The 19,085-nt window shown below is 42.2% G+C and overlaps 2 protein-coding genes across 2 annotated transcripts in view; one reads left to right on the top strand and one right to left on the bottom strand.

Annotated features, from left to right (window-relative positions):
- The window catches only part of SCG3 (secretogranin III), a 41,124-nt gene extending 36,971 nt beyond the window's left edge, over positions 1-4,153 (top strand). Inside the window, exon 12 of the mRNA XM_005900463.3 lies at positions 310-4,153. Coding sequence (XP_005900525.1) covers positions 310-428 — 119 coding nt within the window. The 3' untranslated portion in view covers positions 429-4,153. The remainder of the gene's footprint in view (positions 1-309) is intronic.
- A 1,121-nt stretch (positions 4,154-5,274) lies between these two features.
- LYSMD2 (LysM domain containing 2) lies at positions 5,275-18,386 on the bottom strand. The gene is made up of 3 exons (XM_070377898.1): positions 18,009-18,386; positions 7,330-7,658; positions 5,275-6,111 (listed from the first exon to the last, which is right to left on the bottom strand). Exons 1-3 carry the CDS (start codon positions 18,282-18,284, stop codon positions 6,069-6,071), a joined length of 648 nt encoding a protein of 215 aa, XP_070233999.1. The 5' UTR covers positions 18,285-18,386; the 3' UTR covers positions 5,275-6,068.
- Positions 18,387-19,085: the final 699 nt, after the last annotated feature.

A 19,085-nucleotide genomic window follows, 5' to 3' on the forward strand; every position in this document is an offset into this window, starting at 1 on the left:
ATTGATATAAACATTAAAGTTTGTGAAGCCCTGGTTTATGAACCTGTTCCCTTTCTGGTCAAATGAGGGCTATTCTCCCCACCTGAATGCCTCAAAACGTTGTGATGAAAAGCAGATGGGATAATAGAATGCATATAAACATGATTTGAAGCTGTAAACTACTGCAACAAGGCCAAGAACTAAAACGCCTTCCATTGTGAAAGATGGGCATGGTAACTGCGTTGCACAAAATGCTTCACCAATAGTAATCAGTGTAATGGATTGTGCTTTCCTGATCTTTGCTCATGATACTCGAATGATATTTTCCAGATTATGACCTTTCAAAGATGAGGGACTTCATCAACCAACAAGCTGATGCTTATGTGGAGAAAGGCATCCTTGATAAAGAAGAAGCCGATGCTATTAAGCGTATTTACAGTAGCCTGTAAAAATGGCAAACGACCCAGGAGTCTTTTAACTGTTTCAGAAAATGTAGTGTAGTTTAAAACACTTCTAATTCTGTGATTAAAGTTATTTTGACCCAACGATTATTAGAAAGTGCTGAGTTTACAGTAGTTACTCTTAAAAGTGGTTAAAACAATAGCTTTCTTGCCGTAAATACTATCTGAAAAGTAAAGTTGTATGTAAGCTGAGAGTTTGTATATAGAATTATTTCCTTATAGATTTACATTTTATAACCAGATATATGTTGCTTTGGAAAAGCCTGTAATGGAGTGAACTTAAAGCTGAACCCTCATTCCACTGTGTCACACATACAAATACCCCCCTTGAAGAATTGGGGGGCTGTTTTCGAGGCATGCTGGGTACCAAAGCACCTCATAGACTATCTGTTACAAGATGTCACTTCTGTACCTCTTCCACTTGGGGAGCTGAAATAAATTCACATTTCCTCGAAGCCTCTAGAGCTTAACGTGTAGCTATCAGCTTTTTTGGCTACGCCTGCTGGCTCTTTATCAGGCCCAATGGCACAAAAAGGAACCTGAAAAATAGGCATAGGATTTGCTGGATTTATTAACCATTCCTCCCCACTCTCAACATTTCCTATTAGTGGGATTTCAGAAATTGAGTTTTTCTCTTAAGAGGGATACCAAACTATGTACTCTCCAAGAAGACAAATGAGGTCATAAAATACTACATAAAGCAAGGTAAAAATTGATGCCAGACTCAAGTTATCCAAACTGAATTTGATCCAAGCCAAGGTTTCTCAACAGAGAGCAAGAGGACCAGGGAGTGGGGTAGATAGATGTGTGTTCTTGACTCTTAGCAACCCCATGGACTGTAGCCTGCCAGACTCCTCTGTCCATGGAATTTTCCAGACAAGAATACTGGAGCGGGTTGCTATTTCCTCCTTTAGGGAATCTTCCTGACCCAGGGATGGAACCCACCTCTCTTGCATCTCCTGCATTGGCAGGCAGATTCTTTACCACTAGCGCCACCTGGGAAGCTTGGAAGGGTAAATATAAAAATAAAAATCATTCCCTCCCTTTGGGGGACCATGGACACATGTATATGTACGGCTGGGCCCCTTTGATAGTCCACCTGAAACTATCACAACATTGTTAATCAGCTACACTCCAATATAAAATAAAAGTTTTTTTTAAAAAATCATTTCCTTCCCTGTGAACCAAAGCTTGTAGATGAGCTTCCCTGGAGGATAAGGTTAACGAATGTTAGATCCTTGCAACCCCTCTTCCTCAACCACCACCACAGACACAGTCAAGAAACAACACACAGTGATGCTTCCTCCTGAAGTGTTAATGCTTTGAATTAACAAACCAAAGAATGCTTTGAAAATGTATTATTTGGTATAAATTAATTATGCATTTTCTATATATTTCAGTTGAAAATCATAAAAATAACATAATGCTTTGTATATCGGCTATCTTACTTCAGATGGCTTCTGCTACCTGTCTTGAACACCCCTACCTCATATTCAGTTTTTGGTGAGGAATGGGGGACATACAGAGAAGCTACAAATGGTGTTTTCACAGGGAGGAGACCACTGCTGCTTCTCCCCACCTTCTCTAGAGTTGCAAAACCAAAAACCACAGCCTGACACACAGAGAAACAAAACTCATAATGTTTTAGAAAAGCCAGTGCCCATTGGTGAATAGTGAGAAGGAACTAAAACATCTTTGCCTGAACTACCCTTGCCAAAGCACAATGAGTCAGATCATGTGAATGACTCACCTTTGATAAATGACTCGATTTCACCATGGCCTGTAGTCCAAAAATGCTGCTTCTACATTAGAGAGAATTAACTGATTGTGACCCAAGCATTTTCTCCGTTCACTTGTCTAATAGTTTACCTAAATATCTATGCAGTATTTTTAAAATAAGGTATTTACTAGGGGAGTTCATTGTAGCTTTCAGAGCACACTGACATTCATTAGCTCCTATTGATAAACAAGACAGAAGGAAATGGTCAGTCCTGTTTTATACATGAGGAAACTGGTTCACAGAAAGGGCACTGGACATACCCAAACTCTGATGGCCAAGAAATGATAAAGCCGGAATTAGAACCCAGATTCTTGTCTCGGTTCCTCCTCCACAGTGCTTCTGTGTGCAAGGCAGTGACTAAAGGACTCTAGTCCAGCACAGTTTGACCGTGGCCTCGGTGAATTCAGTTTTCAGTATCTTGAAGATGAGGGAAGAGATGTTTTGGCTAGAAATTGCTAAGAGAGACCTTAGGCAAAAATAAAACACTCAGAAAAATGTTCCTGAGATCGTGCCCTTCATTTCCAAATTGTCTTCTGGATGGCATTTTTGGATTTGCATCTTTTGGATTACTCTCAAATTTCATATTATTTTATCATAAAAACTCTTTACATTAAAACTAATTCCTGAACTTTTTTTTTAAAGAGGCCTTGACCTTTCCTTATATACATGACTGTTTCCCTTCCTAATTTTTTTTTCTTTTACTTTTCTGCTTTCTCAACTCCCTGTCTATAATGCAGGTAGTAGTGGCTACAAGAAAATAGCAAAGCATGATCAAGAGATAACCATATAGCAAAAATAATAATAATGTGAGAAAAAATGAGCAGTTATCATGAGAAAAAGCATGAGAAAAAATTAGGGGACGAAACCCAAAATACAAGGGATTACGTACATTATGAACAAGCGAGAAATTTAAGACAAGGGCAAACAGCTGCTTTCCATTCATGCCCCTGTTCAGTTCAGTTGCTCAGTCGTGTCTGACTCTGCGACCCCTGGATGGCAGCATGCCAGGCTTCCCTGTCCATCACCAATTCCCCAAGCTTGCTCAAACTCATCCTCTGTCCTCTGTCCTCTGTCCTCATCCTCATCCAACAATCTCATCCTCTGTCATTCCCTTCTCCTCCTGCCTTCAATCTTTCCCAGCATCAGGGGCTTTTCAAATGAGTCAGTTCTTCGCATCAGGTGGCCAAAATATTGGAGTTTTAGCTTCAACATGAGTCCTTCCAATGAATATTCAGGAATGATCTCCTTTAGGATGGACTGGTTGAATCTCCTTGCAGTCCAAGGGACTCTCAAGAGTCTTCTCCAATACCACAGTTCAAAAGCATCAATTCTTCAGCACTCAGCTTTCTTTATAGTCCAACTCTCACATCCACACATGACTCCTGGAAAAACCATAGCTTTGACTAGACAGACCTTTGTTGGCAAAGTAATGTCTCTGCTTTTTAATATGCTGTCTAGGTTGGTCATAGCTTTTCTTCCAAGGAGCAAGCATCTTTTAATTTCATGGCTACAGTCACCATCTGCAGTGATTTTGGAGCCCCCCCAAAATAAAGTCTGACACTGTTTCCCATCCATTTGACATGAAGTGATGGGATCAGATGCCATGATCTTAACTTTCTGAATGTTGAGCTTTAAGCCAACTTTTTCACTCTCCTCTTTCACTTTCATCAGGAGGCTCTTTAGTTCTTCACTTTCTGCCATAAGGGTGGTGTCATCTGCATATCTGAGGTTATTGATAATTCTCCCGGCAGTCTTGATTCCAGCTTGTGCTTCATCCAGTCCAGCATTTCTCATGATGTACTCTGAATATAAATTAAATAAGCAGGGTGACAATATACCCTGTTGGTCAGCCTTAAGGGGTGAGTCTGTGCAATTCTGGTACCGCACGTTCTGTTGCACTAACCGCAAGGGCACTTGTTTCCATTTTCGTGGAACACCTGGAGGAGCCAGATGGAGAAGAAAATGAGCAAAGAGAAAAGAGGGAGGAGGGAAAAAAGGTCCTTGCTGCCTCACAGAAAGAAGAAAGAAGACTCCTTTTAGGAGGGATAAATACAAGGACTTCTTGTGGAAGCTGAAAGATTTATTTAACCTGATTCCTGAATAGACATTGAAATAAAAAAATATTTAATTATATGGAATATTACTCAGCCACATGAAGGAACAAAACTGAGTCAGCTGTAGTGAGATGGATGAACCTAGAGTTCTGTCATACACAGTGAAGTAAGTCAGAAAGAGAAAAACAAGTATCATATATTAAGGCATATATGTGGAATCTAGAAAGATGGTACAGATGAACATACGTGCAGGGCAGGAATAGAGGCGCAGACATAGAGAATGGGTGTGTGGACCCGGGAGTAGTGGAAGGGGAGAGCGGGGCAAACTGGGAGATTAGGATTGACATATATACATACACTACCATATGTAAGATAGATAAGGAGTGGGAACCTGCTGCGTAGCACAGGGAGCTGAGCTCGGTGCTTTGTGATACTGACCTAGAGGGGTAAGATGGGGAGATGAGTAGGAGGCAGACCCAAGAGGGAGGGGATATATGTATATATATCACTGATTTATTTTATTGTACAGCAGAAACTGATACAACACTGTAAAGCAATCATACTCCAATAAAAAATATTTCATTATAAATAATGCATTGCTTAAAGTTTACTGCTGTAACTCGTACACATATAAAAGACAAATTATGTGACTAAAAAGCTAACTAAGTCCTTAGTCCTTCAAATGAGCAACAGTGACTGCAACATTCTATAACATGACTTATCAATGAAATTTAAGCTAGAATTTACCAGTGTGTCTAGTCATGGTGTTGTTTACTTCTTCTTTGATATATCCCATGTTTTCACTATATCTGAAACACAAGTCAGATATTACTTAGATGCAAAAGTTACTGGTAATTGCAATTTATTTGCTTTTAGATTTTTGAAACCTTTTCCAAAATTGTGATTATAACAATAAAGATCATTAGAGAAGCTGTCACCATTTAAAACTGTAATTTAAAAATCTAGTATTCCCGTTTGTTGGAAAAAACTGAAGACGCAATTATGAAAACATAGTTTATTTTCTCATTCAGGCTTCTGTAGTTTATTTTTACAAAATAGCAGACAAAATTTGCTTTATAGTCATACATATCGAAATATATATATATATAGCACTTAAGTTATAAACACATAGCAAAATCAGCATCACTTAAACAGCAACCATGTTTTTCACATAATTAGGAGTTCTCAGGAGATAAACATTGTTTCAGCTTGAATATGTAAATAGTCTTTGAGGCTTTATGTCAGCTAGTATTTACAAAAGCTAGTCTAAAAACTACCACCACCTGCAAAAGTGATGAGCATTAAGACACAGTTTTGCTATCATGCCATAATAAAGACTGAAAATCATAGAAAGCCTGAGGAAACTAGTGACTTCATTGCAACTGCCGTAGCTGGAACTAATTAATTGTGATTTAAAGATGTATGCTGCTGCTGCTACTGCTGCTAAGTCGCTTCAGTCGTGTCCGACTCTATGCAACCCCATAGACGGCAGCCCACCAGGCTCCCCCGTCCCTGGGATTCTCCAGGCAAGAACACTGGAGTGGATTGCCATTTCCTTCTCTAATGCATGAAAGTGAAAAGTGAAAGTGAAGTTGCTCAGTCGTGTCCGACTCTTAGCAACCCCATGGACTGCAGCCTACCAGGTTCCTCCGTCCATGGGATTTTCCAGGCAAGAGTACTGGAGTGGGGTGCCATTGCTATGAGAATCCAAAAGGATGCTTTTGAATCATCTGTTGTTGGTTTCTTTATGATCCAGCCATCTCTTAACCAGGTTAGATTATGCCCCCTGATCATCTAACTGTGATAAAGGGAAGCTGTATAGAGACCTTCTTCATCTCTGAAAAAAAAAGAAACACAGCATAAATCAGTGTTTAAAAATTGTACTCAGAAAATACATATATTCATTGTACAACTTAATATCCAGGGTAGGAGTTATATCAATTTATAACATCGTGCATGCCTTGAAAGTTGTACAAAATGCAAACACTAAGGTATACTTCATTGTCCTCATTTTACTGCTGTCTCAGTTATTGGAATAAAGAATAGTATTTATCATATATTTGTATTTGTTTATACTATATAAATTTATATTAAATTATAAGTTAATTAAACTCACATTTATATTTGTTTGTATCTTTAATAGTCTACCTCTTTGTCAAAAGGATTTGAGGTGCCTACAACAAAAGGCATATATATATAATAAGATGGGTAAAACAGAAATTAAAAATCAGGACTATGAAAAGCAGGATAAAATATATTAAGGGCTTCCCAGGTGGCTCAGTGGTAAAGAATCCACCTGCCAAGCAGGTGACTCGGGTTCAATCCATGGGTCAGAAAGATCGCTTGGAGAAGGAAATGGCAACCCACTCCAGTATTCTTGCCTGGGAAATCCATGGACAGAGGAGCCTGGTAGGCTACAGTCCATGGGGTCACAAAGAGTCGGACATGACTGAGCAACTAAATAACAACAAAATACATTAACCATCAGCAATGGTTAGTTGAACTGAGGACCAGTTTTGGCTGCAAGCTTTCTGGTAGCCAGGGCAAAAAAGAAAACACAGTAAGTTGTGTCATTCTAGGAATCATAAAGGAAGAAGGAAATCGATTCTATAAGAGAAAGTTTTGCCTTAGTACCAAATTAAAGAATAAAGGGAAAAGTTCACATGAGACCTTATTTAGGAAACATCTGGTAACCAATATAGACAATGTCCTTGACAAGTTTCATAAAGAACAGCATTTTACAAGCCTTCTCTAGGACACTGGTTCCTCTGATGGTATAACTAGAGGTCTACTTGGACACTCTCCAGAATTGCTTAGCTGGATAGTTATGCTATTAAAGCAAAGAAGTAAATTTTTTATAAGTACCACAAATAAAAGCACTGCAACAGACAATGCTTTATATAGAATGCAGTAGCTCTGTTTACACTTTATACATTAAAAATGCTTTTCTAGCATTAAAATCTAGTTTTAAAGGCAAAAAAAGACAAGTTGACCAAGCAAGGACATCTTGAGAGGAATTTACTCAGCCTCTGACATTTTTCCAGGGTATTTTTACCTGCTTTCTCCTTTCAGTTTCTTGGCTGCCTGTGTTGATAACTTAATCTGCAAGTCCAGCCTCTGCAGAAAATCTCTGGCTGATACTTCCTCAGGCTGCATGGGCTGAACATCCAATTCTTGAGGGCTGAGAGGAGAGACGTCTTCCCCAGCCGCTACCAGCTCCTCTTCATGAGAAAAACTATCAACAGTTTCATTTTCTGGAGAATCTACTGAGTTAAGTCCATTAAACAGCAAAGGCTTCTCTGATATAACTGGGATGTTCAAAGTTTTCTTCAGAAATATACAATCATTGGTAAACAGTTTATTTGCCCTTTTAATTTGTTCCATCTAAAATGTTTAAAAAAAAAACAGTTACATATAAATAAATCCAAAAGTAGGGCTTATTACACAACATAAGCTAAAAATACTCATGAGCAAAATATGCTTTCTCTGGATTTGAGATTCTTGATTCCCAGACACCCCCAGTTATTTCAAGAGATGCCAGAAAATTCTCTTTCACAATTTTATAAGAAGAAAGACTAACTTTTCCCCAGTTGTATTATTTCCCCTCTAAGGCAGCTTTTACCAAGCAACTTAAATCCCTGAAGTTAAAAAATGTAGAATATTTAGCAATTATTTAATACATTTCAATCATATTTTAACATTTCTATTATCTGATTTAAACAAACTACACAGTGCAGTGATTTTCTTTATGGAGTGCTTCCCATCTCTAGAATTGTGTTTGGTAAATTTAATGGACACAGAAGGTGGTAAAGGAAGAAAGTACAAAAATTAGGAAGAATGGTGTAGGCTGGGACTGCCGTCATTAAGGCCTCACGGAGAAGGTGGGGGTTCCGATTTTGACTCTTTTGACTTTAGATGGGGGCTTGAAGAATGGGTAGAAGTGGGACAGGTAAGGAAAGAGGTAGGGAGCTCTTTACATGGAGTATCTTATTTTTCTCTACCTTATGGATTAGGTACTTGAAAATCCACTTTACAAATAAAAGAAACAAAATAAGGAGATTATATGCCATGGAATCATCATGCAATGGGGAGATGCAGAAGCCAGAATTTTATACAGGTTTCAAAACTTCAAACTCTTTCACAGCCTGTGAATTCCTCCAAACCAAAGAAATGGAGATGTAAGGTAGGGATGAAAGGGGAAATGGAATTTGTATGTGTTACCTCATTTAACCTTCCTAACAGTTCTGCAATATTATCTCTTTTACAAATGGGGAAAGGGAGACTCAAGAGATTGAAGTGGCATGCCTAGGTCCCCAAATGCAGGTTGGTGCAGACAGCATCCTCGGCTGTGCTGGTGCAGAACTGTCAGGGAAGCACCTGCTTAGGTTCATCACACCACACTATCATGCATCTGCAGGCTTCTCCAGCCAACTAGCCTGCGAACTTGCACCATGCTAGTAGGCTCTTTGCATGCACTACACCATCTGATCTTGTGAGATATGTCAACAAGACAGCTTGGAATAATAGCTAAGCACACAGGCTTGGGGATGGGAAAGATCTGGTTTCAAATCCAGCTTCACCAACACAAACTGAACATAAATTTGTTACTTCTCTCATTATGCCTATTTCCTCGTGTATAAAACAGGTATCATCTACCCTTCACAGGGTAGTTGGAGGGATTAAATGGGAGTTTATATGTAAATATGCATACAGGATAGAGACACAGATGTAAAGACATAGATGTGAAAGGGAGAGACAATTTAGCAGTAAATGGTACTTACTTTCCATTCTCCTATGAAGAAATTAAGGCACAAGAGATGACTGATCTGACCAAGTGTACATGGTTCTGTATAAGCCAGAATTTCTGTCTGACTCTGAAGTCCATACAACACCAAGATTAAAGTACATGACTAATGGAACCCAATTCTGGGATCCTTTAATGCCAAATCGATTGAGTGAAAGAATTAGATTTCTACTTCAAAGCGCCTGAAAAAATAAGTCAAATAAAATACACCCTGTTCCTCCTGCTTTCTAACTATAAGCTGAATCCACAAAATAGCACATTCAATGCTATCTTTTATTTTTTGTGTAGGATGGTTGTTTATGTTCTAGTTTCTAGTTAAAGGAGAGAAGGCAAGGGTGAGAAAGAACATATGCAGATACATTTTAGAGACAAAATTAAAATCTCAGAATTATTAAGTGTCTCTGGTCTAGTTTAGGCTTAGATTTGAGGCACTTTAAGAACTTGAAAATGTGTCCAGAGCAGGTTCAGGTATATCCTAGTCTGCCTTTAGGGCCTCTTGTTTTCACCACGTCCTCCATCTCTCTCAGTACAAGGGCTTCCGAGGACACTGAGCCCTCTCCTGGCTCCAAGGTGAACACATGACTCATTCCTGCCCTTTGAAGCATCACGGTGCCCAAGCTGTCCTGACAGGTCACAGTCCCACCTCAGAACAATTCAGAGATGCAAGGAGACTTCTGCTGGGTCCGGGAAGTGAAGGACTTCTATTTTTCCTTCGAGAAAGAGATGGGTCTGGAGCTGCTGGCAGCCATCCTTTACCACAAGGAACTTAACTACAAGGTCACCTTGGAGGAGATCCATTAGAGTGCTGAACCAAAGCCTGAAGCCCAAATACCCCCATGCCCTTCAGTTCCAGTAATAAGCCAGTAAATGCCACATTTTGGGGTTTGGTTTTTTTTTTGTTTGTTTTTTTTGCTTAGTTCAATTTGAGTTTTCTGTCACTTATAAATGCAAGAACTTCATTGATACATCACCCATTGAAATACTTATTGGCAGAGGCCTACAATTGCTAATAGTCACTGTGATCTGGAAATAATGATGGAAGGCAGAAACAGCTGGGAACACCAGGATCTGGTTGTTGAGTATGGGCTGGGAACATCAACCATAAACTGTGAATTCCCTCAGGACAAGACCTGTTATTTCTACAGCTTCCCAGGTCGAGCAAAGATATATACACTAAGTGCTTAGGATGGATGGATTAATAATTAACATAGATCAGAGAAATTGGAGGACGAAATGGCAACCCACTCCCATATTCTTGCCTAGAGAATTCCATGGGCAGAGGAGCCTCGTGGGTTAGTCCATGGGGTCACAAAAAGTTGGACATGACTAACCATGCACGCACGTGTGCAGAGAAATAGGCCTAAAAGATGAACCCAGAGAAGTAACCAGAAAGCAGTAGTAAGTTACCTATTGTGTTGGTTTTTCTTCCTTTAAACCCACCCTCAGCTTCCAATCCATACCCCAGTCTTCTTGAGCCTGTTCTGACCCCAGGAGGCTGACCTCATCAGAACTGCACTTCCCAAGGCCCCTTGTTCTTAGAATTCCAGTCGGTGTTCCAAAAGAAGGCCACCAGCAGCATGGCCACACCATGACTCCCATACCTGCATCCCTCTGTGGCAGAGTTCCTGCCTGGAGCCCCGTTGTCCACTCCTCCCACTCTCCTCAGTTTCGGGTACCACACTCCTTCCCCCGGCCCTCAGGCCTAGGAGTAATGTCTCCCTGCTGTTGCTCGTCTTTACCATCCCTTAATCCCTTAATCCCTTAATCCTATTCCCACTTCTACAAATGTCTCTGCATTAAACCCTCAAGGGCCACACCTTGGAGTACGCTAGCTGTGGTCTTTGGGGACTCTGATACATCTATCACTTAGAGCAAGAAAGGCCATCATAGCCAGGCAAGGGGCTTATGACAGGAAGCACAAGACAAGCGACTGAGTCCACAGCTGGGTAAAGCCAGGGAGTCCCCAGGGAGTGAGGGCTGGGCCCCCAGCTCTCGTGCATGCCACTGTACCATTGATGCAATAATAGAACTGCCTCTTTTAACAAGTCTATGAGCTTCTCCAGGTCAGGGACTGCTTCACCTCCATTTCAGCATTGCCAGCAAGTATTTAAGTTATATGTTGAGTCTGATGATCTAGATTCTAAGATGACACACAGATGCCAGCATCAAGAACATCAGCAACATCCACAGTTGGCATCAAGGTGGGAACCAATCTAAGGACGGGCAGATTTGAAACTGAAGGTGAAAACAGATAAATGAGGTTAATATAAGGTTGCAAGCAGAAACAAGGGCCCTGGCTTTACCATTTTCTAATCATTCCCTATGTCTGTTTTCTTTTCTGTAAATTAAGGAAAATAATAGTACTTTATATAATATGATTATTATGACAATTAAATGGGTTAATTCATGTAAAACATTTACAACAATGCATGGCACACAGGAAGCACTTAAAAATGCTAGCAACTATCATTAAATTTGGTTAAAACTGAGAAGGGCAGATCCTAACAAGGGCAGATCCTAACAAGGGCAGATCCTAACATGTATTCAGCAAATGAAAAGGAGGTAGGAATTTTCTCTCAATAAAAAATACTTCTCCCACAAAGTAAAAATATATAAAGAAAATTTCATATAAACAATCCCAGATGAATAACATGTTGTCACTGCCCCAAGGTAACAGCATTAAGTTTTTTTCTTTTTAAAAGCTATTTAATTTGATCTTAACTTGTTCTTTTTTTACAAGTATAGGCTCCAAACTCTGTAACCAATAGTAAAGTTAAGGAATGAAACCAGCCATGCAAAAAGTCAGGGGAAACAAAAAAGGATTCTTGCCAGAGACAGTAGTTACAAGGCCCCAGCTGAAATTTCACGGCTGAAATGTAGAGAGTAAAGAGCAAGCTGTAGGCCACTCATATAATAAATAAAATTTGGATTTTATTTTAAATGTGATGGGAAGCCATTGGAGGGTGTGTGGAGGAAGTGAGCAGAATGATTTGAAGATCATCCCACTTTATGGAAAATGGATTGGTAAGAAAGAGGTGTTAGTTGAAACAGGAAGCCCAGTTATATAAGAAACTGCAGTAGCACAGACAAGGGATATAAATAATCCCAAACAGTGAAATATTTTAATTTGCTTTGGAATGTTTTATACTTTCATCTGAACTTAGATGGGTCTAAGGTTCTGGGAATTTCACCTCACATAAAACTAAGAAAAGTCACGATCCAATCCGAGAAGAGCTGAAAAACTCTACACCTTTCCCACCTGCCCTCCTTCAGTATTTCCAACTACCCAATGAGTGATGAAAATAGAAAGTGTGACCTTTTCAGAGTAATGCAGAACAACCCTTTGTTTCCTGAGGGCAGATGACTAGGAGGGGGAGATACAGCAGCCAAATGTTTTCATTTTAAAAGTCTTTCCTAATCAGGACTGAGTAGCATGACTCAGTGAAATTTACCATCTGCTCACTAAGAAACAGATTATGGAATAATCGAGTAAGAGCTGACAGGACAGCCCCAAGGACCACTGTGGTAAAATCAGATGGAACAAATCTATCAACAACTTGTTTAAAATGACTCCCCTGTAAATACACGGTGCAAAGGTGAATTCACTCTGAATTCACAAAATGTCTCCTGAAAAGTGATCTCAGTAGCTGCTGTTGGGCCTGAACAAGAACTCTCCCCAAAGGCTATTTTGGATCAGCTTCATCAGGCCACCTACCTAACTGGAGATGCAATATTCAAAGCTTCTTTTTCTTCCTCTCCATTCATTTAAAAAAAAAAAAAAAAAAAAACCCTCCCAAACATTTCAGGATACATAATAAACATTTAACACAGCATTGTGTCATTTATGGAATATTTTCATATACACTCAACTCTCATTTGATTATTATTATCATTATAGGAAAACAAGACTTAAATGTTAAAGGATTCTCTCAAGATCATTTCCTAGTGAGTGCTGGATTCAACCTCCTCACCTGGCTGTCTCCTATTAAATTCTAAGGGTTAGTGATGATCAGACTTCTCCTTTGCCATGTGCTAATAAGGAAAAGAATTTATTTCTTCTCCATGTTATCTCAGAATAATATATGAGATCCCATTTATGAAATGTCCAGAAAAGGCAAACCTAGAGATTAGACAGCAGACTCATGGTTATCTGGGATGACGGAAGGGAACAGGGAGTAAGGGATCCTTGCAAGGTAATGGCAATGTTCTAAAATTGGACTGTGGTCACGGCTGGAAGGCCAGAGGCAGATGGGCCCCCCAGAGTAAAGCAATTGGAGATTCATTCTCTATTGATGGAAACTCGAAGACAAGAATAGCAGGACAATAAAGGGGAGGAGGCTGGGTCCTGCTCAGACCACATATTTCTCGAAGTCAGGAGACTTCCCTGACCATACATGCGCAGAAAGGCTCCTTGGAGGCCAGAGGAGAATTCTGTCAAGGGATGTTCTACCCAGACACCTTTTGGGTAGAATGCATCCTGGCTAAGCGATGTGTGCAGACACATGGGTGGATCCTGAGATACACCAAATATGGACTGTGAACCAGGCAGATCAAAATGATTGGCCAAAGGAAAACTGGAGAAAAGGCCCCCAAAAATAATTCAAACTGCCACGAGGGCACAACTCAGGGACTCTCCCTCTGAATCTGCCCATGTGTCTATCCACACATACTGTACTCTTTTTTCCCTCCTAATAAATACTTTACTTGCCTCAGTACTTTCTGTCTCCGTGGAAATTCTTTTCTGCAAAGCCGAAGGGTCAGGGCCCTTGTCTCTGACCACTGGTCTAGTAGCTAAGATCTGGCGCCTTCACTGCCGTGACCCGGCCTCAATCTCTGACTGGGAACCTAAGCCCCACTCCAAGCCACTGCAGGCTAAGGCCACCCGAGATCAGCTGCACAACTCTTGAAAAATCCTTGAATTGTACACTTAAGATGGGTGAATTCTATAGTATATAAATTATACTTTGATAAAGTTGGTTTTAAATAAAAAAGGCATGAGAATCTATTAAACCCTAAAGCTACTAAGGGCTACCTTAGTACCATACCTCTTACAACAGGCAATACCATTTATTTATGGTTCTCTCCCCTTTGACCAGCAAAGTCAACAATTTCCAGTAACAGCAGAAGGGGCTAAAGTTCTAAACACAAAAGTTTACATACACTTACATTTCTAACTCACCGCACTTGTTCCCCCTAAAATGAAAATCATTTCACCTTTTCTCAGCAAGGTGATTTCTGATAGGAGAAGTGTGAAAAAGCAAGTGGGCTCAACAGCTCATTGGAAGACAAAGAGAAGACCCTAGGAATAAAACTGGACAGGAAGTGACTCTGGACACAGGGTGGGGGGTTGGCACAACTGTCTGGAGAGGGTAGAGGTCAGGGAAGTTGTGAGGGGGTAAACAAAAAAGACAAAGTGTGTGCAAATAATAGCTGCCCTTGCTGCCCCTCACTCACTTTCTAGTTATACACAGGGCTTCGAAACAAAAAGTTTCCAGCAGCTGCCCGATTGGTCAGTTCCCTTCACAGGCTTGCCCCCAATGAAAGGAACTGGCATCACCGAAAAAGCTGTAGCAAAATACAGAATACTGGGTTAGGGGAAGGGACTTAATGTCTCAGTGCAGATAAGCACAGCCCGGGAAATTCCAGCCCCAGCAAGTCTGTCTGAGATCTGAACTATATTTAATAGCTTCTCGATTCATCCCCGGTAGTTTCAGTTTCCCTCACTGAGGTCTTCCATGGACACAACATTTAAAATTGCAGCCACAGCCACCAGCCTAATCTCCTTTCCCTGCTTAATTTTTTTTTTTTTTTCATTTTGCTTGTCAGTACCTGACATATAATATACTTTGTTTACTTACTGTCTCCACTGACTAAAATATAAGCTCCATGAGGATAAGAACTTTTAGTTATTCACTAGTGTATCACCAGAAAGGTAGAAGCTGGAGAAAAAAAAAAATTCTGATGAATTATAAACACTGTTGAGAAAGCGAAACAGGAAAGAGAGGAAGGGCACTGGGGTGAAGGAAGCTTGCAATTTGACATGGAGTGGCCTGGAAGGCCTCAAGGAGGAGATATTTAAACAAAGACTTGAAGGCAGTGAGAGAGCAGGTCACAAAGCCAATATCAGCCACATGATTTGCAGGTCCCAAGGTGGCTTAGCTGGTAAAGAATTCATCTGCAATGCAGGAAACATGGGTTCAATTCCTGCATTGGGAAGATCCCCTGGAGAAGGAAATGGCACTCCAGTATTCTTGCCTGGAGAATCCCATGGACTGAGAAGTCTGGCAGACCACAGTCCACAGAGTCTCGAAGAGTCTGACACGACTGAAGTGACTGAGCACACATGCACAAGGAAAGTGAAAATGTGGGGCCACTGTTAACAAATTATTAAACATTTAAAGACAGCAACAGCAGAGCATTAACTGCAGGATTCCTCTAAGCGTGGAGTTTATGTGACTGCACAGCTCCCCCAGCTATGACATGGCCCTGCACACAGCTATCAGGGAAAGTGCTCCCCACAGATGGATGGAACAGCAAGTTCAAAGATCCCAAGAAGGGACAGTGCATTTTGAATGAGAAAAGGGGCCATGCTTATAAAACAGGAACATTCCTGGGCTCCTTTACTGGATATTCTGATCCAGTAGGTTTGAGATAAGCTCTAAATCTCCAATTTCTCATCACCTACTCCTTTAAGCAATTTAATTTAAATACGATGTGGGTGATCTTGGCAATCAATATGAGAAACTTAACTAACTCAACTTCTTTCTGTTTAATTGAGGAATGAAAAACCTTTCTGCCTTTTTAACTTCCACATAAAACCAATTTTCAATGAATAAATCCAAACATCTGTAGTTAATAACTGCAATAATATCACTTCACTGTTATGGTGAGTATCTGCACTTTTACTAGTTCTTTATAACCAGTGGGAAGAGTCTCTAAAAATTTCATCAACTGGAGTTCAAAGTCCAAAATAAATGAGAACCATTGGTACTCAACCAAGAGGGAGGGTTTCTCAGGGAATATGTCAATGAATTTCTAGATGGGAGTGGGGCGGTGGTGCTAGTGGCATTTACTGGGCAGAGAACAGAGATGCTGCTAAACATCCTACAATGCACAGAACAGTCCCCTGAGACAAAGAATTATCCAGTCCCTAGTATCTATAGGGGTGCAGTTGAGAAACACTAAAATAGATTGTGGTTACAGATTATAGTTCCCAATTCACTATATTTGAGCTTAACATCATACAATTAAGTCTTTATAAAGGTAATAAAAAATCTGACTTATACTTTAATGAGAAGCGATGATAAAGTTATCAAGAACAGGCTCTACATCAGCGAAAACAGGGATTAGAAAGCATTTGATCAAAGGTGGAGAACTGCAGTGAACAGATGTTCAGGAGCTCTGAGCAACCCAAATGGAATCATGGAGGGCAATGAGGAGCAGAGAGACTGCTGTGGGTAGGGGTCAGGGAAATGACACTCTCTGGATATCTTGGATTCCTAGGTACAGTGAGCCTGGCCTAGTATTGAATAGAAAAGATGCACAGAAACCACAGAGAAAAGACCGTCCTTCTGGAGGAATCAAAATGAGCAAGATAGCTCTTGATAAGACTAGGATAAAAATAAGGATGGAAATCAGAAGTAATACCTAGAGCAAAGCAAATGTTTTATCACTGTGCTAATTCAAGCTAATCTCAATGAATAAGCATTGGAATATTGGAATGGAATACTGGAAAATATCCTTACTTCTCCTCTGTAAAAAGGAGATTAATTACACCTATCTCCAAGCCTTAGCGGAAATCAAACTGAGTAAGAACAAGATGGTACAGGACAAATGCAATGCCTGGCACACAGCAGGCCCTCAGCAGAAGGTGTAGCTACTGATAACTTCCTAACTGCTTCTTCTGGCTCAAACCAGTCCCCATGAATGCAAATATAAGGACTGAAGTTCTATGTTCACATTTAGAAACTCCCAAGCAGGCAGAATAGGACAAACCACGGCACGAAATCCTCGGTACATGTCTGCACAGCAAGATCCCTGCTCTCAGACTGTTTAAATGACAGTAGGACCTGCCAGGTAAACACACACCAGCTTGGGTGTGCAAACGAGATGACTCAGTCTCTGTCACTGGTGAAGAGCCAGAAAGAGTTTCACTTGCAGAGAAAGATAAAGACAAGATCACCTTTCTTCATATTGCTGTCTCGGGTGCTTCAGGGAAGAACAGTGAAAACTGGTAACAACTCATATGTAAAAAGGCTATCACATAGTTTAGAGTTAATTATAAGTAATTTTAATGAAAAATATGCTCCCTCGGGTTTCCATGTTCTTCCCAGAGGTGTAATGCAATAGGCCCAAGGCACAGGCACACCTGCACTTATAAATTTATAATAAACACAGCTCTCCAGCTCACCTGGACCACATTCTTGGCCACTGCTTAGCGACAGGTGTCACATTCACAGTTGCCAGTGAGCCCAGGAGTGTAATTTCACTTCTAAATAAAGAAGCATAATCAATAGAACCAGAACCATCCGGCGGGAACAACTGTACCCTTCCTGACTCATCATAGTGCTTGTTTACCCAGAAAACAAAATTATCTGCCCAAACCCACACATCAGTTCGGCTTTCAGGAAATATTACATAGCAGTATGACCCGGAATGAAAATCGGGCGAATCTGGGTCCAGGTGGTGCCGATGCCCTGGTCCTCTTTGGCCTTCCTCACGCGGCGGATCCTATCCGAGTGTGAGCAGGGCATCGGGAACTCGATGCGCCCACCCGGGATAGCCTTCCGTCGCTGTCCCGGCAGCGCGCGCTGGGCGAGCGGCTCGAGGCCGAGCCGCCGGGGGCCGCTGGCTGCTCCTCGACGCCTGGCCCCTCGCGCGCCCCGCCCCGAGCCGCTGCGCCCCCGCCCGCGGCCGCCAGCCCTGCTCACCGAGACTCCGTACTTGAGCGCGATGCCCTGCAGCGTGTCGCCGGCGCGGACCCGGTGCTCCACATGGCGCTCGATGACGCCGGCGCCCAGCGGCGCCCGCACGCTGGCCGTGCTACCGTACGAGCGGGTCTTGGTGCGTGCCAGGCTCAGCGACAGCTCGGCCTCCTCGGCCTCGGAGCCCAAACGCGAGTGCGGCGGCGGTGGCGAGGGGGCCGAGGGCCGGGGCTCACGGGGGCCGCCTGCCCGCAGGGACGGAGCGGGCGAGGAATCCGCCATGGGTCCTGCGGCGGCCGCCGGGTCGGGAAGCTCGCCAAAGGGGCGGCGCCTCGTCCGCCGCCACCTCCTCTTCCTCCTCACAGGGGCTGCGAAGGGCCGTTCCGCGGGGGCGGCGGGCTGGAGGCCTCGGTGGGAAGATACGGGCCCGCCATGGTGGCCGCCCGCTCCTCCGCGTCCGCCTTTCCAGGCGCACCTGCAGGAGGGAGAGCGAAACGAGCTCCGGCTGCTGCCCCGCGGACCGCTCGGCTCCACGCTGCCCACCCGACTGGCCCCGCGGTGCGACTGGCGGAGAGCGCTAAGGCTCCCGGCAGTGTAGCCACTGGGGCCCCATAGACGCCCTCGGTCCCGAGGTGGAATCCCACGCCGGGCCGACAGAGCCCCACTCTGCCCAAGGCAAAACACCAAAGCTTTGCTCTGCTCCTTTATTGATTCCATAGCAGGCTTCAGCTTTCTTATATCTTCAACTTCTCCCAGCCCCCATTACCCCAGGACCTCACAGAAAAATTAAGACCATTAAACACACATAATTTCTCCAGGCCCATCTCAACAGCCTTTCAGGGTTCGGTGCCCTCAACACTCCGGGGAGGATAGTGCTTCTAAGGCCTGGTGTGACCTCTAAACCCTTCACTCGTTCTGGTTTCACTCTTCACTGCTCACCAGTGCCAATTTTAGTTCTGCGCTGCCTTGCAAGTCTGCCTAGCTACAGTCCATTCTCTTGGCTCACTACTTAGAATTTACCACCTGTCCGCTGTTTTTTCTTATCATTTTCCTCCTTAATACCCTGAAATCATGACTCCCCAA

The sequence above is a fragment of the Bos mutus genome, chromosome 10, assembly GCF_027580195.1.
Source record: "Bos mutus isolate GX-2022 chromosome 10, NWIPB_WYAK_1.1, whole genome shotgun sequence".
Classification (NCBI taxonomy): domain Eukaryota; kingdom Metazoa; phylum Chordata; class Mammalia; order Artiodactyla; family Bovidae; genus Bos; species Bos mutus.

Coding starts and splice junctions, on each gene's coding strand:
- LYSMD2 (XM_070377898.1), bottom strand. CDS start 18,284: ATGGCGGATTCCTCGCCCGCTCCGTCCCTGCGGGCAGGCGGCCCCCGT. Junction 7,659..18,008: donor CGCTCAAGTACGGAGTCTCG/GTGAGCAGGGCT, acceptor TAAACATTTTAG/ATGGAACAAATTAAAAGGGC. Junction 6,112..7,329: donor AAACTGAAAGGAGAAAGCAG/GTAAAAATACCC, acceptor TTTTTTTTTCAG/AGATGAAGAAGGTCTCTATA.